A 25,005-nucleotide genomic window follows, 5' to 3' on the forward strand; every position below is an offset into this window, starting at 1 on the left:
TTGTTTAATTTTGTTTTCCTACAGTTCCCTGTAACATGCTTTCTTTATAAACATTGCATGAGTTGGATTTTCTACTCTTACAATTTTTGTGGCATAATTTTCTATTTCACTGTTGTTAAATGGTGCTATAAGTAGCCCTCTCTTTTTGAGGGCCCCATCTTCTTCCCACTCCCCTCTTTTCCAATTTCTTACAGCACTCGTATGCTCTGTTAGTCAAGGAAGATGTACAAATTAGCATGTTTGCAGCTGGACAGAAAAAAAGCCAGTGAGGAGTATGTTGATGTTTAGGTACATCCGCCTCCTTCAGCATTCATTATAGCATTCAGGCCAATGATACAAGCTTCTGTGAACTGAGTGCAAAATAAAATGATTCCACTTCAGCTTTTGTGCTGTTGCAATTAGCATTAAAAAGAATGTATTTGGCGTTTAGCTAGGTTTTCATAGCAGAGATGTTGAGCATTGGAAAAGAGAACCTAATTTCTTTTGAATCATTTACGGAGATTTTTTTCATAAAATTCATAAAATTTCATAATTTTTTTCATGTCTTTCCTTTTTGTTAGGTATAGGTGAATTGAAAATGCAACATCTTACACTTGCAGTGTAGAAGCTGCTGTGTTTCATTTTATGGATGAAGTTGCAGTTCTCGTTGATTGCAGTGTTAGCCTTATTTTATTATTCCCAGTGTGATAAAAAAACTAAAATCTCTTCTCATAACTATAGCTAAATTTTAGATGGAGAAATATTGTACATTTATGGTACTGTGAATGCCTCACAAATTTTAGGGCTGTTATTTCTTTGCAACTTGGTATCTATGCTGGTAAATTATGCTGAGGAATAATATTAAACAGATCTTTAAAGAATATTGCTAAAAATATTTGGGATTGTGTAATAAAGTATCATATTTATATAACTGTAAATAACTGGAATGCTTTTTGCCATATATAGATCTAGTTACTTTTTCCATTCTGTTTGAAAACTGGCTTTTTGAACTGAGGACAGCAGTTAAATTTAATGGCATATATTTACTATTTCAGCTTCAAACATACTGCTTCTTAATTTAGTGGAACATTTTTCAAGATCTTTTTTTAGACAGAAAGAGTAAAAACAAGTTCCCAATTTGTCTGTAATCGTGTTGCCTTCAACCAACACTTTGTAAACTTTAATAATGGCCCCTCTTCTTTTTTTTTTTTTTTTTCTTTCTATACTTCATAATCTTAGTTTTTATCACTTTCTGTCCACTTGGAAGTCCCACCATCCACTTGTAATTATTTTTGTGGCCTGTTTCTGGATCTATCTGGATCTATTTCTTCTATAACTTTTAAAATAGGGTGACCAGAACCCAAAGCAGGTGAGAGTACCTTTGCTTAATATACCAATACAGCACTATAATGTCATTATTGTGGGCTTTTTCCATCATAATCCGTAAGCATGCTAACATCCTGTTTAGGTTTTTGGTTTCTTCTTTCCATTAAGCACTGGTTTTAGTGAAGGTTTTATCTGACTTCATTACAGTTAATTTAGAGTCCTTATGTTTAAAGGAACCCATTTTGTTCTTTTATATATTGTGTATTATATATGTATCAGTATTTTGTTGTGTGTAGAATCATGACATTCATTCCCAGTTTCTGTCCACCCTCCTTTCTAACTCCTTCCCACATTCCTTACGCTTCGGTTTCATTCTGATTAGCCTAAGATATTGAACGGTGCCTGTAAACTATGCCATCTTGCTACTCGTCCATTTTTTCTAGAATATCAATGTCTATTAAATACTGTTTCCAAAGAAAGACTTCTTCCAAGGGCACCGTATACCATATTTTGAGTTATGTTGCAAGCTGGCAGTTGGTTCGTTCCCTTTGTTTTAGCTTTCTGCTCTGTGAACTTACTTTTCCATTCCTGTGACTTCTTAGAACTCAAACTTCTTTTTTTTGATGAATTTTCTCAGAGCTGGATTTGCTTTTTTCCCTTCCTCACCTTCTTCCCCTCTCCCCTCCTGTCCCCCCAAACAAAAGAACAAGGAAACATTTTTAGCTGTAGAAATTAAGAGAAAGAGGTATTAAAAAAAAAAAAAAAAAGTAGAAATGAATTAACAGGCATGGAACATCTTAACCACGCAAGCCCTCCCCGGTGTGCAAAGTGAATTCAGGCTGGTTTATTGCCTTAGCACAAAGCAGCAACGTGCCGTTAGGAAACTTCTACTCAGCTGTGTCGTCTAAGTTAATACGTCTACTGTTTGGAGTACTTTTTACTATTTTATTACATTACTGTAGATTTCAATATTATGTACGTGCAAGTGTGTGTGTATATTTTTTACACGCTATACGCACGCACGCACACACGTTTGTATGTGCGAATTTCTTTGTGTTTGACATTTTTCATGCTCAGATACACTCTCCTCTGAATGTTCTAGTAGAAATTCCCTATCACTAGGAAGTTCATCATTTACAAAAGTACTTCTACAAAATTTTATGTACCCTCTGTGTGAGTTGTCTTTTTTTTTTTTTTTTTTTTTTTTGCAGGTGATTAAATTCTGCGTAAGTTTTAACTTACTGTCATTTAAGCTAGGATCAATGATGAGTAGGAATTATCATCTTACCTAATGTTTGTCTTCGATAGTAATGAAACATTGTTTTTTAAAATATTTTAAAAATAGCAATGTTTACATCTTCTTTTTTCCCTCTTTAACTGAAGCTGATTCAACTGGTACTCACTCTCTATATACAACATACAAGGACTATGAAATCATGTTCCATGTTTCTACAATGTTGCCGTATACTCCAAACAACAAGCAACAGGTAAGATGGACCATATCTATTTAGAATTTTATTTTCTTCATCTCACAAGTAGTTAAGCTATTGAATAATTACTACAACTTTCATTTGTTACTAGCAAGGAAAACACGATAAAAGATAGCATAGCATGCTTTTTAGCTTTGGTAGCCTAAATCTTAGAGTATTTTTTTAATTTATCTTTCTCTTGTGCTGCAGTCTTGGATTTAGTGAAAGAAGGCTGTAAGAAATTTATTACAGGACAATGGTGACTAGTTTCAACTTGAAATAAACTTGCCTCTGGCTTGTAAAAATGTGCAAAACGATAAATGTTTTCCAGCTTTGTGCATCACTGATTGATGACTGATTACATACTAGCAGGTTTTTCAGTGTTTTTGTTGTTTTTGAGAAAATCTTTTCCTAGCAAATTTATTAGGTAACTAATACTCTGCTATTTATCATATAAATCCTCGTGTATTTTGGCTTTCAGCTTTGAATTGTCATTTAGATTAAGAGATTGAACAATAGTATTTGATAATGAGAGAAAAATAATTGAAAGAAAAGTGAAAATTTGTGAAATTGTATTGTAAAAGATTGTATTTCAACTTATGCATCTCCCTCCTTTTTCTTTTTTTTTCTTTTTTTTTTTTTTTTTTCCTTTCTGTTATAGCTTCTGAGAAAACGACATATTGGAAATGATATCGTGACAATAGTTTTCCAGGAGCCTGGAGCGCAACCGTTCAGCCCAAAGAACATTCGGTCCCACTTCCAGCATGTCTTTGTCATCGTGAGAGTGCACAACCCCTGTACTGACAGCGTCTGCTACAGGTAGCTACCGCTCGTGTGACAGAAAGCATGGAGCGGTGCAGAAATGCGGATGTAATCCATGTTTCTCAGCTCTCAGGAGGGCAATGTGATGAAAGACTGGGGTAGAAGGGATCTTGGGACATGTGAATTTAGAACATTCTTTGGGGGGAAAAAAAACCCAACACATGAGCACATAAAGTAAATGCAGCAGTGGTGAAGTTAATGCTTTTAATATCTGTCTGTGATCAGGCATTGTAGAATAATTTTTAAATTCCATTCTCACTTTCCTTTTTATTCTCTTCATAACAGTATTCTAGAAAAGTACTGATATTTTGATTTTTATGAATTCATTTTTCTTCAAATAATCTAAGTTTATGGATTGAAGACTGGGAATAAGTACGGCTAACTCTTTAGAAAGAAGACACTTCTCTGAAAGAAGTTCCTTGTAATATTTTGTCTGAAATGTCTTATTTTTTCTGTTCAAAAATGAATATTCAGAGCACCATACAGCAAAAAACCTTAGTGTGACCTTAAAGTTAATGAGCTAATAACAGAAAATGCTAACTGATAATAAGATGAAGAATTACAGAACTGCAAAATGAGATTCGTACTTAATGTAAATTTTATAACAAACTGAAAGTGTGGGGGATCAGCATTTTTGAGTTACACTTTTTTAAGATGAAAACGTTTTACTCTAGTTGTATTTTAAACTCTTAGAGTATGTTTATTTAAAAATATTTGTTGATCACTTAAACTCTTAGAAGTTTGCTTTTTTAATTTAGAATATGAAATGACAATTTAATGAATTTACAGTAGTTACCTTGAACTGAAGTAGCTTTAGAATTAAATTGTCCTAACTGAAATACAAGTGTTCCCTGTAATGTTTAATTCGGCACTTAGAAGAGCTAAGGCTGTTGATTCCAGCCTCCTTAGGATGATAGATACTTGTTTTTCAAATAAGTAGCAAAGGTGTGCCTTTTTTTTTTCTTGGCAAAACTTCCTCACACTGTGCTTTCTGTACCAGTCAGTGTTAAACTTTACATATATTAAAATTTCCTGGAGCAGACAGTGTTTATGTTGCTGTCCGTTTTAAGGGCTTCTTGGCATTATATAGCCTAGCTAGGGTTTTTGTATCTGCAGAGTATGTTTCTGCATCCTGAAAATGCAGAAATCAGGAGCCGTAAGCAGTTTCAGTATTTGAGAGGTTGTTTAGGGTTTCTAAAGTTTGCTTATGTGTCTCATTTTTGTGTTGTACTTATAAAAACAAACTCTACTGCTTATTTCATCCGGACACAGCTTATACTTAAACTTTTAGGTATGTGTTTCAGCTCTTACTCTGTAGAGAAACTGAATTTGGAGGGAAAGTAGGAAATACTTCATCAGGAATACAGATATATTTTCCATTTGAATTTGTGTATAATTAACACAAAGATCTGTTTCCAGTTATTATTTTAGATTACTTGAATCCTTATTGAATCTCTTCCTTTTAAAAAGCATGGTAGAGGTTACTAAAATAAATTTAAACTTTACTAAAATAAATTTAAACAAACACAGTATCTCAGAGTTCTACTTCTTGCCTTCAGGCTTCTGAGTCTTTTGTTTTTTATCTTTCAAGATTTCTGTCCCAAGTATGAGCCTTACTGATTTTTATTTGTGCAAAAAAGTATCTGAGAACTTGAGCTTTGGTGACCCTGCAGGCTTAGATTTTAAGGGAAGGGGCGGGGGAAGAGAATTGCAGAAGTGGCAATATTCACTCCAGAACTGACTAGGTGCTAGGTCCCAATCCTGCTGCTCTATCCATACAGATTGGCCACCGGAGTCTGCCAGAACATTGTGTGCTCTGTGTACTGTCCTTAAGCTTAAAATCCCCTCCTCTCCCACTCTTCCCCCTCCCTCTCAGTACCAACACTTGCTTTAAATTTATAGAATTCCATTATGAAAAGTTTTTTTAGGAGGCTTTTCAAAGTAAGTTTGACCTCTTTTCTTCACTGAATTATTTGGAACAGTTTCACAGATTCATGATTCTAGACAAAACAGGAAGCCATATAGCAAAAAATCATACTGGAATTTATATTGAAAGCTACATAAAAGGAAGAAAATCAAGCACTGTCGTGGCCAGTGATTCTCCCTCCCATCTAAGATAAACAATCTTTAAAATGTCTGGATTCTCTGTCAGCATCATTCACTTTTTAAACTTCTCTAGCATATGTTAAAAATTAAATTCTTATCCCCATAGTTCATGATGTTGAAAACGTAATCAAACAAAATTTCACCAGTATTTTTTAATTGTAATTGTGTTTAACTCTGATGCTTCTGTCTCTTAATAGATAGACTCTCCAGGGCCGCTGAAGATGATCGAGAGATGTAGCACCCCCTGTTGCAAAATTATAGCTATATTGGCATACATTTTGAAGAAAACACGACACACTATCTTTGAAATCAATTGCTAGTAAATAAGATAAAAAAAAAAAAAAAAAAAAAAACAGAAGAGATAGTTAAGGATTTGTGTGGCTTTATAGTTGGTTTTTCCTGCCAGAGCTTTACTAGTGTTTCTGCAATATCAGTTAATGATTTTAGGGAATTTCTCTTAATTAGGGCTAAGGAGTCAGGTCAGAATAAAATATAAAAATAATACCAATTAGCATTCCAGTTGAACCACCACGTACATTTGCAGTGTGCTGGAAATAAGCATTTCCATCTTATTTTTCTTTATAAAACTCCATTGCTGTGAAGTTTCGTCCAAAATAATGTTTTTTCTGACCTTCTTTCAAGATCTAGTTATGGATACGTGGTAAATCAAATTTGAACCATATCAGGGGCAGTTCTTGTCACAACTGTGGCAGTACGGTTGGTGATCTCAGCTTATGACAGACCAGAGTGAATAGCAGAGGACCAGAGTGCTTAGTTTTCAGTGATGCTGCTCAGTTCTCAGCTGCTCTGAATCAGACAGGAGCTGGCCAGGGAGAACAGCTAGGCTTGCAGCAATGCCTAAGGGCAACGTGTGGTCAGTCCTTCACTTCATACGAAAACTAAAAGAAAGAGTTGAAAAAGCGTCTATTTCTAATATATATCTTCAAGCTTATAAGAAATTTCTTATTTCTAATTTTTTTGAGCTGTTTTGCGCACCTAATTTTGCCCAGTGAGGAAGTAAATACATTCCTTGCATGCCACTAATAGAAGCAGTACAGTATCGGGTAGTGTGGTTTTTGATCCAAAAATTTAAAACTTGATGAGTAGTGTGACATATTTGTGTGTTTGGTCACCAGAAGCTGACCTTCACAATGAAGATGGCCTTGTGAGATGACTTCAACGTATTTATCATTTTAATGTGTCCGTTTTATCTGCATTTCTTGTATTTTTCATTTCATACACTTGGCATTGCTTTCAGATGAGTCTTTCAGCACTAGGAAGCTAGCTTATATGCTAGCCATTGTGTAATGAGATGAATCAGAAATGGTCTGGTTATATTAAAAAACAAACAAAAAAAATCAGAACTACACTATGTGAATGATTACTTTACCAAAACCGAGATTTTGCATTTGAAGTTCTCTTTAAGTTGTGCTGCTGAGGATGGCTCAGAAAATTCTCAGATGCAAAAGTAATAGGCCTTCTGTTCATACAGTGTGGGGGACATAGTCTCCACCCTGGCAAGATTAAAAAGGCATATTGCTGAAAAAAGGAGAGGAAAATTGAGGGAGAGACTGCATTTTTATTCAAAAACTGTTATATTCATATACTATGAAATACTCCGCTTTTTTTCTTACTGCCCTGTTTCTTCCAGTGTCGCTGTGACAAGATCCAGAGATGTACCATCCTTTGGACCACCTATCCCAAAAGGTGTCACCTTTCCCAAATCAAATGTGTTCAGGGACTTTTTACTAGCCAAAGTCATTAATGCAGAGAATGCTGCTCATAAATCAGAAAAGTTCCGTGCAATGGCCACCAGGACCCGTCAAGAGTATTTAAAAGACTTGGCAGAGAAGAATGTCACCAACACACCGATTGACCCTTCTGGCAAGTTCCCCTTCATCTCACTTGCTTCAAAAAAGAAAGAAAAGTCCAAACCGTATCCAGGAGCAGAGATCTATAGTTCTGGTGCTATTGTATGGAGTGTCCACGCAAAAGACTACAGCAAGGGTATGGAAATAGACTGTCTCCTTGGGATCTCTAATGAGTTTGTAGTCCTCATTGAACAGGACACAAAAAGCGTGGTGTTCAATTGTTCCTGCCGAGATGTGATAGGGTGGACTTCAACGGATACAAATATCAAAATATTCTATGAGAGGGGTGAATGTGTTTCTTTGGAGAGCTTCATCAGCAACATCGATGATATCAAAGAGATCGTCAAAAGACTGGAGGTTAGAATGTATTCTCTTGTTTGGGTCTCCTTCTTTGTTTTCTTCTCCCACTTACTGAAGTTAAGGCTTCAGTAAAGCTTGGGGTGTCTACAGTTATTCTAATTATGTATCGTTAAATCTATAAGGACTTTCCTGGCCTTCTGTCAGCAGTACTGACTTCTAAAAGTCAGTATTGCTTTGATGTTTATCAGATATCAGCCAACCTCAGCTGATCATGCATGCATCAAAGATGTCTTAATAATAATAATAATGCAGTGCCTTCGAATGCATAAATTGCTCCCATAATAAATACTGAAGTATCACCTTACTTGTTTTGTTGGGTGGTTGTTGTATATGCTTGCTGTGTCTTGTTTCAAATGAGGCTGTACTATCTTTGAAACTGGCTTTATCATTTTGTCAGCAGGGTGCAATCACAATCCTTATTGCAGCCTTCAGATATTCTCTCACCCGTATATGATGAAAAGAGCTAGAAGTGTGGTGAATCATATTATCTGTCCATAAAACATCTGCCTATGTTCATTTTTTATCTAATTAATCATGAAGGAATATGTCAAGTCTTACTATTTTTATCTAATTTTACAACAGTAGTTGTATAATGAGTGACCAGGAAAGGGGGTAAAATACGTTCTTTAAGCCACTTTTGACTGCGTTCTTGCTCATGGTACACAGAAGAGTTGGTAGAGACTCCAGTCTCCTGAGTTGAGTACCTGCATGCCACCATTTTACTGAAAGTAAAATGTTGCAGTTTACTGAAATGGGTAGAAAACTAGTATAGTTGTTTTGTTAATAAAGTGTAAATTGAAGATTAAGTAGATATGCTTGTGTAACTCCCTTGTGCTTCTCTGCTGTGTGTTTTCATGTTTCTTATAAAATTTCTGTGAATTCAGTAAAAAGTGTAAGGCAAAGCTAGCATAAGCAGATGCTAATACAAAATACTAGTTGAGTGAAGGGATTCTTTCAGCTCATTGTGTACCAAAGACTGGGATATATTTTCCTTGATCTTGTCCCACCCTTGGCTTTGGGGCTGGTTTTCTTTTGTACAAGCATGTAGTCCTCAAATCTTTATTGCCACTACGTGTATCTCAGTGCATTAAACTCTCTTTTCATTTCAATTCGCAGCTTGTGACTAAAGGCTGCGAAACAGTGGAGATGACTCTGCGTAGGAATGGACTGGGTCAGCTTGGTTTCCACGTAAACTATGAAGGCATTGTGGCAGATGTTGAACCCTATGGCTATGCGTGGCAGGCAGGGCTACGACAGGGTAGCCGGCTGGTGGAAATTTGCAAGGTGGCTGTAGCCACTCTGAGCCATGAACAAATGATTGACCTCCTGAGAACATCGGTAACGGTGAAGGTTGTCATCATCCCTCCGTATGAGGACTGCACACCACGCAGGTATCATATAGTAGTTACCTGTGGTCAGAAATTGTATCTTGATTTTAAAAAAACAAACAACCCCCCCCCCCACACACACACACATCCCAAATTAAACGTTGACTTCCCCCCAAAACATGGCATAATTACAATATAGTGTCCAGTATTGTTAGTAAAAGGAGATGGTAGCACAAACTGCCAATATTCACATGTCAGGCTCCACGAAATATTCAAGGAATATAGCAGTTTGGGAAAAATACATAAAGAACCTCAGGTATCATTTAAACTCCAAGTGGAAACTGAACAACTTTTATTTGAGAAGAGTGCATTTGTGATGCATCAAAAATATTTGTACGTTTTCCACCCTGCTTTTTCCCACTTGTTAATTCATAATGTCTGTGGATGTTAATTCCTGAAAGCTGTGAGTAGACACATGCTCTTCTCTTTTTGTAAATTAGTAGACTCTATCAACAGTATGTATGTCCAGGAAAATTGCTGCAAATTACAATTCTTCTTTGCTCAGAAGTAGATTTTGTTGCCTCCCTATCACTTCTGATCCTTATTAAGCCTGAGGCTTGTGTCAGCTGTTACTGCTTTCATAGATTTTAAATGTAGCCTGATCACAACTAAACATTAACATGCTTTATTTTTTTTTTTTTTGCTGAGTGCCTATTATCTAAAGTTTTTTTTATAAGTTTTACTGCTCCCCTCTGTGCACTTGTCTGCAGCATTCAGCCACATCACTGAATCTGATTTCTGTATTCCGAACAACATCTACTAATTTCTCAAAAATGGTATGCGAAAAAAATGGAATTATCTTTAATAGAATAAATATGCCGAGGGGCTAGCTCAAGGTTTATGCTAGATTTGCCAAGAAGAAACAAGTGCAGTTATCAAAGTTCAATGTGTTCTTTACAATAAGAGACAGAGACAGTGTTACACTGCTATTTTCCAATCATGCAGTATCTTTATAGGGATAGAAGATACCCTTTTATATAGTTAAGGTTGGAATGAAACTCAAATGAATATTTATTATGTTGCTATGAAATTGTCTCCAAGCAGAGACCTTTTACTTGCATAAAACTTAGAGAAATCTATTTATTTTTACTTCTACTTGTTTTTACTCTTATATTAACCCATTTTACAACTGGCAGCAAAATATAGGAGCAGAGAGAAAAGGAATTTTGATTGTCCCTCAGTTGTCAGTGGAAAATTGAATACATGTCAGGGATTAAAATGAGCAGTGACATAAGGTCATCCATGAGGTATTTGAAAAGCTTTTGTACAGTATTTAGCAGCCTAAGCAAATGGAAAGTTCAGCTGCAATCAAAGCAGAAGGATTAGAACACAAAAATCTGTGTGGAAAGCACAGATCCTATTATTTCTGAACTAAAAATTAAGTACAGCCAAAGGCAGGCTTAGCTTTGGTTTATCCATATTCACAGCAGGAAGAGAAATCACTGCATTTATTGAAATACAGTACTCGGCATCAGTGGGTTTGTTGTCCTGTAGCAAGCTAATGCTCATATTAGTTTATTACCCAATTTTAAAATTTCTTAAAGCAACAGTTTATCCTGCCTGCTGTATCCAAAATCATTAAGGTTTAGCAATTGTCTTGAATTTGTAACTGCCCTATGTATATTACTAAAGACATGGCTTAAATCTTTGCACGAGGCAATTTCTGTTTGTACAAAACAATTTTTCTTTTGGCAAATAATTTTCCAAAATTGGAGTCCTTTAACTGTGTTCTCAGGAGGTCATTTAGTATTTCTGTTGCATCAACTGACTAAGATGATGGTCTATTCTGCTCAGTGTAGTGCACTCATGAGGAACAGTTCCTATCCTAATAAATGGATTGATAAAAAGTAGGAGAAAATTAGAGGTGCATTTGGATAAAATGATATATGAACAGTCGTGTGCAAGGTCAGTAGCAGATGCAAAATAAGTCCAGATACTCAAGAGTTATGATCTAGTCTGCTGTGCAGAGGCAGACTTCCTTAAGGTGTTATCTTTTTTTAAAAGATAGTCATTAAAGTGTTATTACTGAACTCATTCAGTGGACTGATTGCTGACCTTGAACACAGGACACAGAAGAGAGGGAATTGTGCATTCTTGATTCTTAAACTGTAATTATTATGTCTTAAAAGGAAATCCAAATTACTAAATATCTAATGACTAGGGAAAGAACAGTAGAGACAAAAATAAGAAGGGAGCAAGGAGGTTGCTCCTGTATCAACACTATAGATCATAAAAGGGCTTCAAAAAAATCTGATCATTCACATTTTCCATGCGGTGGTTCACATAAGAGTTTGGGGTGCACAAACTGATTTCCTTTCAGATGAGGCTAACCCAGGTGTGCTTCAGAAGCACACCTAATACATTCCAGCTGCTAGTGTAATCCCAGGACGAGACTAGAGTTGGGCTAAAGCTAAACCCTAAAATTTGTACAGTGCAGACAGCAAGACTTCCTTACCAACTGTTTCATTCTATGCATCTACTGTCGTTAGACTTTACAACTTGCTAACGTCAGCATAGCCAGATGACAATGTTTTGTATTTTAACTAGAAAAAGATACTGATAATTCTCAATGCTGTGTAATTGCTCAGAAAGAGTTGAAAGGAAAAAATTTTGCACCAGTTGCTTACGGGGCATGGCATTCTTTCCTTTCCCATTAGATAATGATGTGGGTGGATGAACAAAGTAATCACGATAGAAATTTCATTCAAAAAAGTATTTGTGTTTTTCAAAAGAAATACCAAAATTGTCATGTAATCTTAAAATGATGTAACTTTTGCAATGTTTGTGGAAGTTCTCCCTGCATCTTACATTGACTGCATTAGCTTAAGTCCAGTTTAAACTGGCTAGTTTTTATATTAACCTATTCCTGCACATCTTCATGAAGCAAAAGGCAACTTTTGGCTTTGGTGTTTGTGATTTCTAGCCAATCTTTAATTTTCATAAAGTAGGGATTTATCAACCAAGATGCTGCAGAATTCTAAGATGTTTGAAAATGAAGCATGTTGATAAAATTTTCAGTTAATTTGAACCTGAGTCCTATATTAGTTCAAATTTTCATCTATTTTGTTAAATTTTGTAGCATTTCCCTTCTATTATTTGTTTTGCACAATAGTACAGGATTAGCCATTTTGGAGCTGATTCACTCCAGCATTCGTTGAATATACTGTCTAGCACAGAATCTCAGGATGCCTTGTGTTTGAATTCCTTAATTTTTGCTGTGTTTGACTGTATAAAGTAGTCTTCAGATTGAGTTTGGGGGGACATTTTGTTTTCTTCTTAAAATAGAATTGTAGAAGGTAGCTCATCTGGTCTTTTATAGCCTCATAAGATGACTTTATTGACTTTGTTACGGTTTATACATTCATTGCCACAAAGTGGAGGCAGCAGAATGTGTTAAATGGGATTAGCTATATCCTGGAGCATTGCTTACCAGTGCCTTTCAGTATATTTTGCTTTGTATAGCAGCACCTTAATTTTTTTTTCTTTCCAGAAGTTCTTCAGAAAACTACCGCATGCCAGTCATGGAATACAAAGTGAATGAAGGAGTGCCATATGAATTCAAATTTCCCTTCAGAAATAATAACAAATGGCAGAGAAATGCAAACAAAGGACAAGGACCTCATGTGGCACAGGTACCATCCCAGATACAGAGTCCAGTTACATCTAGGATTGGCGCGGGGAAAGGAGAAGGGAAAATGCCCCCACCGGAACGAGCAGCCAACATCCCCCGAAGCATCTCTAGTGATGGGCGCCCATTGGAGAGCCGGAGGTTTGTACGTTCTTCACAAATAGCTTTTCATTGCTTCTCAGAATCCTCTCTAGAACAAAGCACAATAAATTTATTTAAGCATCTGAAGACTGCTTTTTATCTTGTTTATAATTAGGCAAAAGGTGCTGTGAATATGAGTGAAACATAAGCCGAAAGGAAATAACTTACCTGGCATGACTAACCAGAAAATGAAGTATTATTTGATTGTTAGGATATGTTTTGCTGAATTGTTATTAAACTTTTAAATGAGTTTAAATTAAAAACCCTTGAGGCAGAAGTATATAACAGTGTGTTTAGCAAAGGATTCTGACCAGTGCAGAAAGTAGACTTATTCTTTCAGTTTTCAGGCTAGAGAACAGATAGCTTAAAGCTTGCCTTTCTTTTTTTCTTTTTTTAAATGAAAGAGTAATTATTATTAAAATAAAGGTATCAGGCATATCCTGTCACAATATTTTCACTCTTTATTGAACAAGATGTGTTTGTTAGTGCTGAAGTGCACTGTCATTGTTTTGGTTATCTGCACAAATCTGTCAGTGTCTCTAGGTTTACAAAGAGATGTGTTTAGGGAAACAAGCTAGGACAATAGCTCTTGTTTTGGATAATTTCTTTTTTAAAAAAAAAGCTCTAGACGGATTCTGAGCATGCTTTTAAAAATACAAGACAGTGGAAATAAGACAGGCATATAATAGAAAATTTAGAGTCATAATGAATCAAGTCAAAGCATTTTTCATATCCCAGAGAACTGGGGAGTGGGATGAGGAGGCATGTAGAAGACAGTACAGCCAAGACCAGAAAATTACCAAGCTGAAATTTCTGTGTAGGCCACCTTGTTAACAAGTAGTAATTAGTTAGTAATCACCCTGTTTTCTTACTTCTCTTCTGTGGCCATTGGACAGTATCTTAATTCTGCACTTAAACTGATCAGAGCTGTGTTTTGGCTCAAAGCGTGCAGTTTTGCATGAAATGAATGCACACCAGCAGCTCTTGGGGAGTGCAGTAGATTCAGTGCTGCACCTCTGCCCCTCTCAGAGTTTGTAAGACAGTGTTAGCTCGAGTGCTATGCAGTTAAAACTGCCATTAGCAGAAAATTTGCAACACTGAAAGTGCTTATAAGGTTCTTTTTCTGACAAGGCCTTCTGTGAAGAAGGCTGCAGAAGGCAGTGAGACATGGGACATAATGGGCTCTCTAATGGTATATTTGGACCAAACTGTTAACGGTTTGGACCAGTTCTAATGGTATATTTGGATCAAACTAAAAATTGCATGGCTTTAGGCCATACGTGCGTATTACAGCTGAAGACGGGCAGATGCTGAGTTTGAAGGAACAGGAGTTGATTTTTACAGTCTGCAGTGGTGTAGAATCTATCTCTGCAAGTATAGAAAGCCTAGTGGTACCTGGGCAAAGCTTTGGGGAGAGGCAGAAAATCAGATTCAATTCACTTACTGCATTTTCCATATACTTCCCTCTCTCTGTCGTATGAACAAAGCAGCTTTGTCTAGAGTCCTGGGTGGTTGTTGTCGTCGTCCCATCGTTCGTGCTGCTGCATTGTTTAGACTCTACTGCAGGAAGCGATATTCTTCACTGTGTTTTCCTTGCACATAAAAATCCATGTGGGCAACACAGCGCAACTAAAGCGTGCAAGATTTATCAGATTTATCCAGTCACTAGATTCTTCTGTAGGGAGATTGTGGCATGACAAATGTTTAGCAAAGTGAAAACTACGTTTCCATATACTCAATGTTTGTTTTCAAAAAGTGAAACTTTAACTTTCCATTTCCTTCGTTTTCAAAGCATTTAGTTGTATTCCTCTAGATGTTCTTTTAAATGTTTTTTTTATTGAAAAAGGTTTCTATTGAGTCTTCTCATCTTCAACTGTGTAGTACCATAGTAGCTTTTCAGTTTGTTGGGGAATTCTTTTTTCGAAGTCTGAAACATATCTGTCATCTTTCTTATCTTTCTAGTCTGCTAAACACATTAGTCTTGGCTGGATCAAGTTTAAATATAACAGCAGCTGTAGAAGGTTAAATTTTTTCCAGTTACAACGAAGAAAAATACATTTGTTTTCATTTTAAAGAAATACCTTAAAAAAGGCAATAAGCTCACTCAAAGGCTATTGTTTGTCTTTTCCCTGTATGAGAAAGGAAAGATTTGCATTTTAGGAAGCTCAGATACTACCATTCTTATTGTGCAAATTCTGAAGTCAACAAAGCTGAGATTTTTGTAGCCATTTAACAACTGTCTGGTTTAATTTTTCAGCACTGACTTTCCTACTTTCCAAAGAGTAAAGATCACATATCAGAGATACTGGAACATTTGCACATTCCTTGTATTTTTTCTGATTTAAATAACAGAAACAGTACTCTATTTCACTTCCTATGATTTACTCTTTGGTCAACTCAGTTATTTGGAGAAATTAAGGGCATGGGGTGCCGTGATAATATGGATGCAAGAATCTCTCTTGGTGGTCCCTGTGACCCACTAAAAGCTCATTAGTTGGCATAATTGTATTCATGGCCTTGTTATATCTGAAATTGCTACATTCTGTAGTGCAATTTTGAGAGGCTTTAGGAAAAAAAGATAAAATTGAAAAAGAAGATTGAACAGGAATTTTTCTAGTGTAGTTTGTGATTTTCTTGGAATTTTCTAGTGATGATGAAGGTGTAAGAAGAAGGGAACAGTATCAAGAGGGTTTATCTCAGCTGTGGACAAGAAGCTGTCATATGAATTGAACTGGAATTCGAGAAGGATTTAAAATAGCAGGATGTGTAGTTCTACAGCAGAAAGTATGATTTCAGATATTCCTCTAGCTCAAAATATGCAAGTTCTTCGTGGATCACTGGAAGACCATTAGTATTAGTGACGTTAGTCCAGCATAGATTTGCATTTTCTTTAGCTTTCAAGGTAGCTGTTCATTGTGAACTTTCCAGTCCTCTTCTACATTATATTTTCAAAACATTTTATTATTTCAGTTGACATTTGCTCGTGGCCCACTGGCAGTGATTTGTCAGGATGTGGGGGTCCCCTCCCTAACGTCCTTGCAGTGATGTCCAACCCCAGAGCTGGTTCGTTTTTCTTCTTAATCAGGGTAGTAATGCCCTACTAATAAGAATCCAGATTCTCACCAGCTTTACAAACAATAGTTTTGTTTTCATAGAAAACAGCATATCCTTCTACTGCTTTTGACTTATTTCTGTCAACTGTCTGTCAAGAGAACCCAGGAGGAAAATTACAGAAGGACTGTGGGCTGCAGTTGTGGCTCTTGAGGAAAGCTGGATAGAGAACCTATATTTGCTTAGTGCCATTTGTCTTTTGCTGTCAAAATGAAGGTACTGCCCAACTTGTCAGTGGGGCTGGAAATTTACCTATGAAGATGAACATCAATAATTAATTTCAATACTATGATATAGCTGTAATTTGCATTTTAATCTTTGGTCATGGTCTAGCTGTCATTACCTTTCATTTGCGTTTCCTCAGTGCCTAGCCTTAGTTAAGAGCTGCTGATAGTTTGACTGATTTTAATACTTTATTGCTTTGAGATTGAAGCTGGCTTTTGTTATTCTACACTTTTGCCTGTTGGCTGTGTTTTTTGTTGAATTAGCAAGAAGCAGTGATGGGGATAACTGATATCATCCACCACTAAGGAACAAATAGCAGGATAGTTTGAGATTATGTATTTTAAAGGACATGGCAGCTGAGAAACTTAAATGTCGTAAGTTGATCCAAGTGGCCCTTTGAGCTTGAATCTGAGATGATTTGTGGAACTAGCACTAGTATCTGTTAAACAGAACCCAAGAAAGGTAATACCATCCTTAACTGTAACTCAAGCAGGTAGAACTTCCTTCACCAAGAATGAAACAGAGGAATTGTAATTATTTCTGTCTGCTTAACAGAAAAGTGTTTCTCTAACCCTTTTTGGATTACCTACTAGTGATACTTGACCACTAATCTCTTTGTAATGCTAAAGTCTCTAAATATAGATACTGAGTCAAATAAGTTTAAAGTTATTTTTTTGCCCTGTTGGTATTCTCACTTTAGTTCTTTTAACCATTTTTTTAAAAAAAAAAATAAAAATAAATAAAAGCTACGTTACCAGTCCTGAGACCTGAAGTAATTCATTTTTGTATCATATAAATAAAAACATCTTACCTTCCTAAAGAGGTATTGCATGTCACTGTGTAGGAGAGTAGCTTGCTGACAGTTCCTGATTCTGAGGATGCCAGGTCCTATGCTTAACGGCAGAGCACTTAAATTTACCTGTATTGAATTACTTCCATGTATCACACTCAGTAGCTTATACTCTTAATCTCTCTATTTCTCATAGTACTCTGAGTAAGTGAATATATTCACGATTCACTTGCATGCTTGTAGTAGCAGGAGAAATAATCAAAAACTGTATGTCTAAAAATAAATCTCTAATGTGACTACAGCATTAAGATTGAAAAATCTAATAATCTAAATGCAATAAATTCCAAGTTATGACTTCTTTCACGTTAGTTAGTCCACATGGAACCCTATGTATTTTATAGCCCAGACTAAGTATCAGGCAATAGTACATGAAGGAAAAAAAACAATAAAAAATATATGTATACATGTATGTCAGAGTTACTAGAGAAGATACAATTTTGGAACTTCTTGATTTTTTTCAGCCTATTTTTATGAATTTTTGTTTTGTACTTTTGATTTCCAGATTTTATTTTTAAGAAAAAAAATGTGTGAGGAAGGAGGTGAGATAATATTAGATCAAAATCTGTTCTTTATTCATTTATAGTAAACTTGAATGAATCTTAACTAAAACTTGAGTCAATATTTGAAAAGTGTGGAAAAAAAGTGAGCAAACCATCCTGTTGTACTTCTGTGCTTGATTTTGTAGTTAAGTATTTTGCAAAATGTAAGCTGAAGGCTCTAGCTAACGCATTTCTGAACATGGCCTATATTTTAAACTGAATGAAAAAATAAAATGATGACTTGACTTCAGCAAGCGTTGGCTGTAAAATTCCACAGTATAAAAGTCCGAGAGCGATATTTATTAAAACTGGCTTTAAGTCTTACTGAGGACCGCAGAGCAGAATCTTGCCATAAAATCTCATTCTTGTGAGTAATGCTGCATATAGTCAGCAGCAGTAATTTTAGCTTAAACTGTTTTTATATTGTATAAAAATTCTAATTTGCTACAAGCAGGCCTCTATGTGAGCATCTTGCCACATGTCAAATGATCATTATTGCACTTGCATTTCCTGCCTCATGGGGTTTGGTGATTCGTTTTTTTTTATGTTGTTCTTCATATATGAGTATAAGGTTGTGTGTCATGCATTTTCTACTGGCACCAAGATCTAGACCTGGGTGTAGCTGTGGAAAATCAGATTTGGTGTTACAACTTGTTCTAAGACCAAACTCTCATGATCCAAGAAAGCCTGAGAACAGCCACACTCTGTTGGACAGATCAAGAATTGGTTTCGTTTGACGGTGACCATCAGCAGTGACTAGAGAAAAGCATAAGAGATAGGATGTATTTACAAGTATACTGGTATCACTAGTGCAAAGACCAATTCCTTACCTCCTCTGACAATCTTCTGGTCAAGAACATTTGGAGTTGGAGGTTGCATCTACAGCGCTGTGTTTAAAAGCTTTGGATGGTAACTATCCACCCAGGTGTGGGCTGGCTGGTCTCCTGATAGTTCTTTTGTGTGAAGAATAATGAATAATGCTTCCGTTTGCACGCCGCAGTGTAATCCATGGTTAGACAGACTGAAGGCAGATATGGTAAAAATCTCTATAACCTGTGGAGCCAGAGCCTATTTAGTGTCTTTTAATATGTAAGCCATTTCATGCCTCTAATCATCCTGTTGCCTGTCTCTGTATCTTTTTTTTTTTGTCCTACTACATCATTTCTGGAATTTATTGATCTAATTGAAGAAAAATGTCCAAGAAGGTACACAATGTGATGTGAGGAGGTACAGCATGATGACATAATTTGGTTCATTCTCTGTCCCCTTCCCGAAAATTGCTGATGTTCTTTTTTCCTTTTTGAATGATTTGCTTTCCTCTTTTGACATGAGAGCATTGGGTCAGTGTTTTCAGAGAGTTGTCACAACGTTCAGATTTATTAGAATTGCAAAATCAAACACTCAAGGGTCAGCAGGCCAGAACTAAAGATTTGCTTTGCAATTTTATTCAGGCTAATTATATAATCGTATTTTCTAATACTTCTTTTAATTAAACTATGAGAACTTCTTTTAACAGAGGACATCTTTCTCATTCAGTGCACACAGTGGGTGCAGCTCATTAAAGAACATCTGTTTAATATTTTATTTTCTTCTTCATTTACTCGATGTACAGTTCCATGCCTTATGTACTAGGTGATATTCAAATCCTGCTGTAAAGGTGCATTTACACTTCTAAGCTTACCTTCTAAGCTTTGCAGAGGTGCTCATTACTATAGTTTCTTAATGGTTCGTAGGTATTAATTAAATTTAATTTTCAAAACTCTTCTGTGAGAAGAGATGTCTTTGGACTTTTTCAGATTAGGAACAAAAGTAGAAAGAGAAATGTTATAATCACTTGTTGTTTCTTATTTTTGGGCATCTCAAATTTGGAAGAGTGCCCAGCATTGTTAATATTTTATTTATTCAAATTACAACTTCTGTTGACTTCAGCTGCCTTGGTAAGTTTTCAGCATGTAAGTAAATCAAGATCTGAAATCAAATTAGGCTTTTGAGAAACTTGTGATTAGTGACAATGAATGAAAAATCTTCTTTAACAAATTTGCCAGTGATCATATTGGAATGCTGCAGCAAGTGCAAGATAGGAAATCAGTTTGCAAAGTCAGCATACAGCTGCCTTAGCTGTAAGGCCGCCTGTTCTCTCCTGTCGGTCTGTTGTTCGTTTGCTTCTGGACTGTGCAGCTTGTACAGGAGAAGTTCTAGTTCAAAACAGGGTTGCAAATGGCAAAGAGGTCTCAAGGGAGAAGGTACCAGCATGTGATTGTATAATTAAGGACTGTCTTAGGCTGTATGCTGGACAAAGCATGATAGACTGACACTTCTCATATGATGTTTATATTGCGTACAAGTGCATACTAACAACATGGAGAAAATTGCAACAAACGACAAAGAAATTAATTTACTAAGAGCAAGATGGATGCTTTCAATATTTGTGTTTTTCTAGTAAAATAAGCATCTGCGCTTCTTCTCCCTTTTTGGTAGTTTTCACAAAAGATGGTTTTCTTCCTATACTTGGCTATACTCAAACCAGTCCTTTCAGAATGGTCGAGATCTGTTAGGACTAAGTCACGCGTGGTATAATCCCAGGTCAGTTGACTGCAATGTAATTGTATCTGTTTAATGCAATGGACGCTTGGCCTATTTTTAAATTCGATTATGGAACTCATGCACTTAAGCATTTTGGAATTTGTTCTCAAAGCAGTCTTTTGAAATAGGTAATAGCTTGCCTCAGTTTGGGTTTTAATTATAAATAAAAGACAAGCACAGAATATCTTAACTATAGGGGCATACTGCTAACAATACTCCTTTTGTCTCAGGCAGTGCCTCTCATCAATAGATTTCAACGCAGCTTTAAAAGTCAACTCCAACTAATTTATTCTAAAGTTCTTTTGTCTTATTTATATGTTTAGTGTAAAATGAAACATCTTTCCCTATTAATGGTTCTTTAGTGTTATTGTCAACTGTATCAGTAATGTGTTTTGCTGCTTTGCATAATAAGATATCCTACCTAACCAGTTGTTCAATGCTGCTGCACAGACCAAATCTACAATAATATTTGTTTGCTGTTGAGGTCTTCCATCTCAGTAAAAGGCGTAAAACTCCATGACATAGTTCTGAAATCTTGGCGTTCCATCTGAACGGTGCTGACATTTGTTGGTAAGGCATAGGAAGTAAATAAAGGGCATAGCTGAATCTAAAGTGAAAATGTAAGCGTTTTCCAACAGAAAATCATTTTATACAAATTATTCAAGAACTAATTGGTTTCCTTGCCATTATTTACTACTAGGAAAAAGGTCATACTTCTAAACTGTGTATTGCTCAGCAAGCGTAACTTAGTTTGAATAGGGGTGTTTATGTAAATGTGTGAATGCTATTGAAAGCATATTTTTGTTGACTGGACTTTTCTTTATAAGAATGCCAGTGGGAAAATGAGGAATGTCTTCACTCAGTGCTCCCCAAATTTCTGCCTCTTGAGCTATTTTCTGTGCAATCAAGTATTTTAGGATTGTTGCTTGCATAGATAAATGTAAGATAAGTTAAATTCAGTTCAGTAGACGAGAAAGGATTTACTGGGTTTGGTGTTGCACTTCAGAAGGTCAGGAGCTGGATCATTCCTTTCTTGTCTGGGAAAGAGTCATTACTCGTATTGACATTGAAGATAGCCAAGATATTTGGTTCAGTCCTATTTTCTCTCTTTTCCCTTTTGAGGTTTATTTATTAAACAGCTTTTTGGCAAAATCCTTAGAGGGACAAATGCACATTTGTTATGAAAGAATATACTCGGGTATGTAACACTTTGAAAATTTTTTCTCACAGTAATCAGTGCAGTGCATTTTTCATTTTCAGAAGAGTTTTTGAACTTTGATAGGTCTCACACTGCTGTGATGAGAGTTGATTAAAATCTGTCACTGCTTTACCGGGAAAACGGAAGCATATAGATTTAGTGGCTAGGTTAAGATTTTGTAAATACCTGGATCCAAATCCTATACTTAGCCAACCGTCAAAGTTGATATGCAGTTTTTAGATGTTAAAAAGTAAATACTTAAGGTTGTAAGTTTTAGTGTTCCATCTTTTTTTTTCCTAGTTAAAATGAGTAACAATATGCATTCAGAGTAGAATTTGTTATTCGTGGATGACGTAATTCAAAGTCCACTTAGATCCCTGCGGAAGTTCTCCAGTGGCTCCAGTCATTGTTCAGTAGAACAAAAGGTTAGCAGAACTGAGATCGGTTGGTGTTTGGGAAACAAAATGTACGAAGCAGAAAGCTATTTAAAAAACCCGATCAGTAGGATGTACAAGTTGATTAATATAAGCATGATGCTTCCCAACATTATGCCTAGATGTTCATGTTGGAATTTTATCATGTTTATCTGCTGTACAGTTATTCTTACAGAAGACTCCATATGATTCAAGTCTGTATTTTCAAGCAGAGTTCTGACCTATTGAAATAATTCTATACAATTAGAATTGTTGTAGATTTTTTAAAGATATTTATAAATAGAATTAATTTTTAGTTCTTGTGCTTTGATGAAGACAAATTTCCTGGCATAGAGTAAGCTTGATACTCTTAGAAGAGTTTGTATAGACTAGTCATGGCAGTTTGTTTAGAACCTAGGGAAGAGTTTGTTTTGAGACGTGGAAATAGATCGCTCTAGTATTTGGGTAAAGAATGTCATAATTCAGTGTTTCTTACAATCAGTTTATAAGAACTGTGTGCTGAGGTTTTTTTCTCCACTTGTCCCCTATACCCACCTTTTTATAGCTGATTTTCCATAGTTTTCAGGGGGAATAGATTAACAGGGGAATAAATGTCTGATCTTTCACCTGACTTTTTTTTTTTTACTGTCTTCATGATGCAATGTAGACTGCTGATGTGGTGATATGCCTTATGTAGTCCATCATGGTTTGCACTATATTGCTGTTCAAACTCCCTGACTTTGACTGCTTTATTTGCTCTAAATAGATTGTCTCCTGGTTCTGATGTCTACGTCACGGTTTCATCCATTGCCTTAGCAAGATCTCAGCAGTGCCGTAATTCTCCAAGCAACTTATCATCCTCAAGTGAGACTGGCTCTGGTGGGGGCACATACAGACAAAAATCTATGCCAGAAGGGTAGGCACTAGATTTTTTTTTTCCTATTCTTTTTAGGCAGTGTGTTTGTTCTCTGTTCTGTTTGTTGTAACGTATGTTAAACTACAAAGAGTGCTCACAGCCTCTTGCCGACTGTTCTTTATGTGCATTAAAAAATATTTGTTTTCAAATCTCACTGTCATACTTCTTGAAAATGTCAGGTGGAAAAATCCCTTGCTTTCACCTTCTCCCTTTGCACCCTAACTTCTCTGATTCTAGTCTATGACAGAGCTCAGGTTATTAAACAAAGGGACCTTGATGTATTTGAAAGTCTTCATTAAAGGTATCAGTTTCACATTGCAAGTTGCTTCATTTCACAGGTTTGAATTCTAAAATAAGATCAGTAATAGATCTTGGACTTTGCAGTCTGTGCTGATAGTTGAAGTAAAAAAGTGGTGAGTGAAACTAAGACTTGAAACATGTAGGCAGAATTGTGCTAAGTAATCCACAGATTACTCAGCTAGTAGCTATATTGCCTGTCACCCTGATTTAAAGCTGTCTTCCAACTTTCCAGAAATCTTAAACTCTTTGAAATCCACTGTTCAACATAAAGGGCAACTTTCAAAGAAAAAGAAATTAAATCTTTATCATTTTCAGAGAACACTGAAAGCAGCAATAAATCAAATGTCCCTTAAGTAGGAAAATAAAAATAATAGGCAGCAAGAGAGCCATCTACCACATTCTGAAATATACCCTACAGAGAAGAGAAAGGGGGGAAAGCTGCTGATAGTTCACATTGCAGAGTTCCCCTCTGAAGCCTTCTTGAGTACTTTGCAGGTTATTGTGTGTAATCCACTCAATTTTCAATGTTCTATTGAGTTGAAATTAAAAAAAAAAAAAAAAAAATTAGCGACTGTAAATACTGTTGTCAGGAAATGCTTAGCACAAAACACTGTTTTTGCCTGTTTAAATTCCAGCAAGGGGACACTGCCCTGTGTCAAGTCCAGGCAATGCTATGCTGAGCCTAGGGTTTTCCCTTGATCCAGGGCATTGAAGATTTGTCCTCTGTGTGTCCTCCTTCACCGAGTTTCAGGTGTGCTGAAGAGACTGTCTACTCTGCCGCACATCTTTATGAAGGCCTTGATTCATGAAACTCTCTCTGTTCAGACCATTATTTAAGCCCGTGCTTAAGTCCTACCGATGCTAAGAGATTTGCTCTAAACCTGTTAAACTATGCTGTAAGGAAACTAAACTGAAGACTATCCAGAGCTCTGCATCCTGGAAAAAAACACTTAACCTCATTATAGACTGCACACTTCTCAGGCTCGTTCATGTGAGGAGCCCTTATGTGGTGTTTTGAATTCTGAAGAGCAGCTTCTGCTCCCGCAAATCTTGTCTGCTCTTCTCCAACTATGTCATTTGATCTAAAAAAAGATGTTGCCACCATATGTCTTTAGACTTTCACAACAGTAACTGCTTGACTAGGAAGGGTTTTTCACACACGTTGGGTTTTTTTTCCTGAATGGGCCTTGGAGCACACCAGCACCCTTCCCTAGCCTTTTTCCATCTTTAAAATTAATTATGCACATATGTTCAATATAGCATTTTTCACTGAACACTTTGCAAGTTCAGCAAAGAATGTCCTAGAAAACTTTCCTAAACAGTTTTTGGTTTTGAAGATTAGTAATTCAGTCCAGGAAAAGACTGTTTTAGTGGAATAATGAAAAAAATAATACGTGACCCTGTTTGATCCTTACTGATTTTTTTAAAGAAACACTTATTAAATTCCAATTATATAGCTGTAACATTCTATTCAAATAGAAAGAATGCTTTGCCTACCGTACTGTTCTCATACACAAGTCATATTTTATTAAAACTTTCCAAACATTTTCTACCAAGATAGAGGGAAAGCAAGAAAATTATAATTACAAAAGAAACTCTCCGGTGCTTTAGTATGCATGGAAGTATCACATGACTGAGAAAATCATTGCAGTTGACGTGTGCATCTTGGGATTCATGTGAGAGACCAAGTTCAGGGCAGCTCTGTGTAGCACCTCCTGTGGTATCTGATATACCAGATGGAGCTGATCAATGATTAACTGATACATACTGTTAAAATAAG

The 25,005-nt window shown here is 36.1% G+C and overlaps 1 protein-coding gene across 4 annotated transcripts in view; it reads left to right on the forward strand.

Moving 5' to 3' along the window:
• Positions 1-25,005, forward strand: part of SIPA1L1 (signal induced proliferation associated 1 like 1) — a 210,270-nt gene that overhangs the window by 156,146 nt on the left and 29,119 nt on the right. For 3 of the 4 annotated variants that reach the window (XM_062576476.1, XM_062576479.1, XM_062576477.1), the window contains 6 exons: positions 2,689-2,792; positions 3,436-3,593; positions 7,354-7,930; positions 9,050-9,324; positions 12,812-13,090; positions 22,776-22,925. In XM_062576476.1, coding sequence (XP_062432460.1) covers positions 2,689-2,792; positions 3,436-3,593; positions 7,354-7,930; positions 9,050-9,324; positions 12,812-13,090; positions 22,776-22,925 — 1,543 coding nt within the window. The remainder of the gene's footprint in view (positions 1-2,688; positions 2,793-3,435; positions 3,594-7,353; positions 7,931-9,049; positions 9,325-12,811; positions 13,091-22,775; positions 22,926-25,005) is intronic. The other variant, XM_062576478.1, reaches the window with a different exon arrangement.

Source organism: Rhea pennata, chromosome 5, assembly GCF_028389875.1.
Source record: "Rhea pennata isolate bPtePen1 chromosome 5, bPtePen1.pri, whole genome shotgun sequence".
NCBI classification, from domain to species: domain Eukaryota; kingdom Metazoa; phylum Chordata; class Aves; order Rheiformes; family Rheidae; genus Rhea; species Rhea pennata.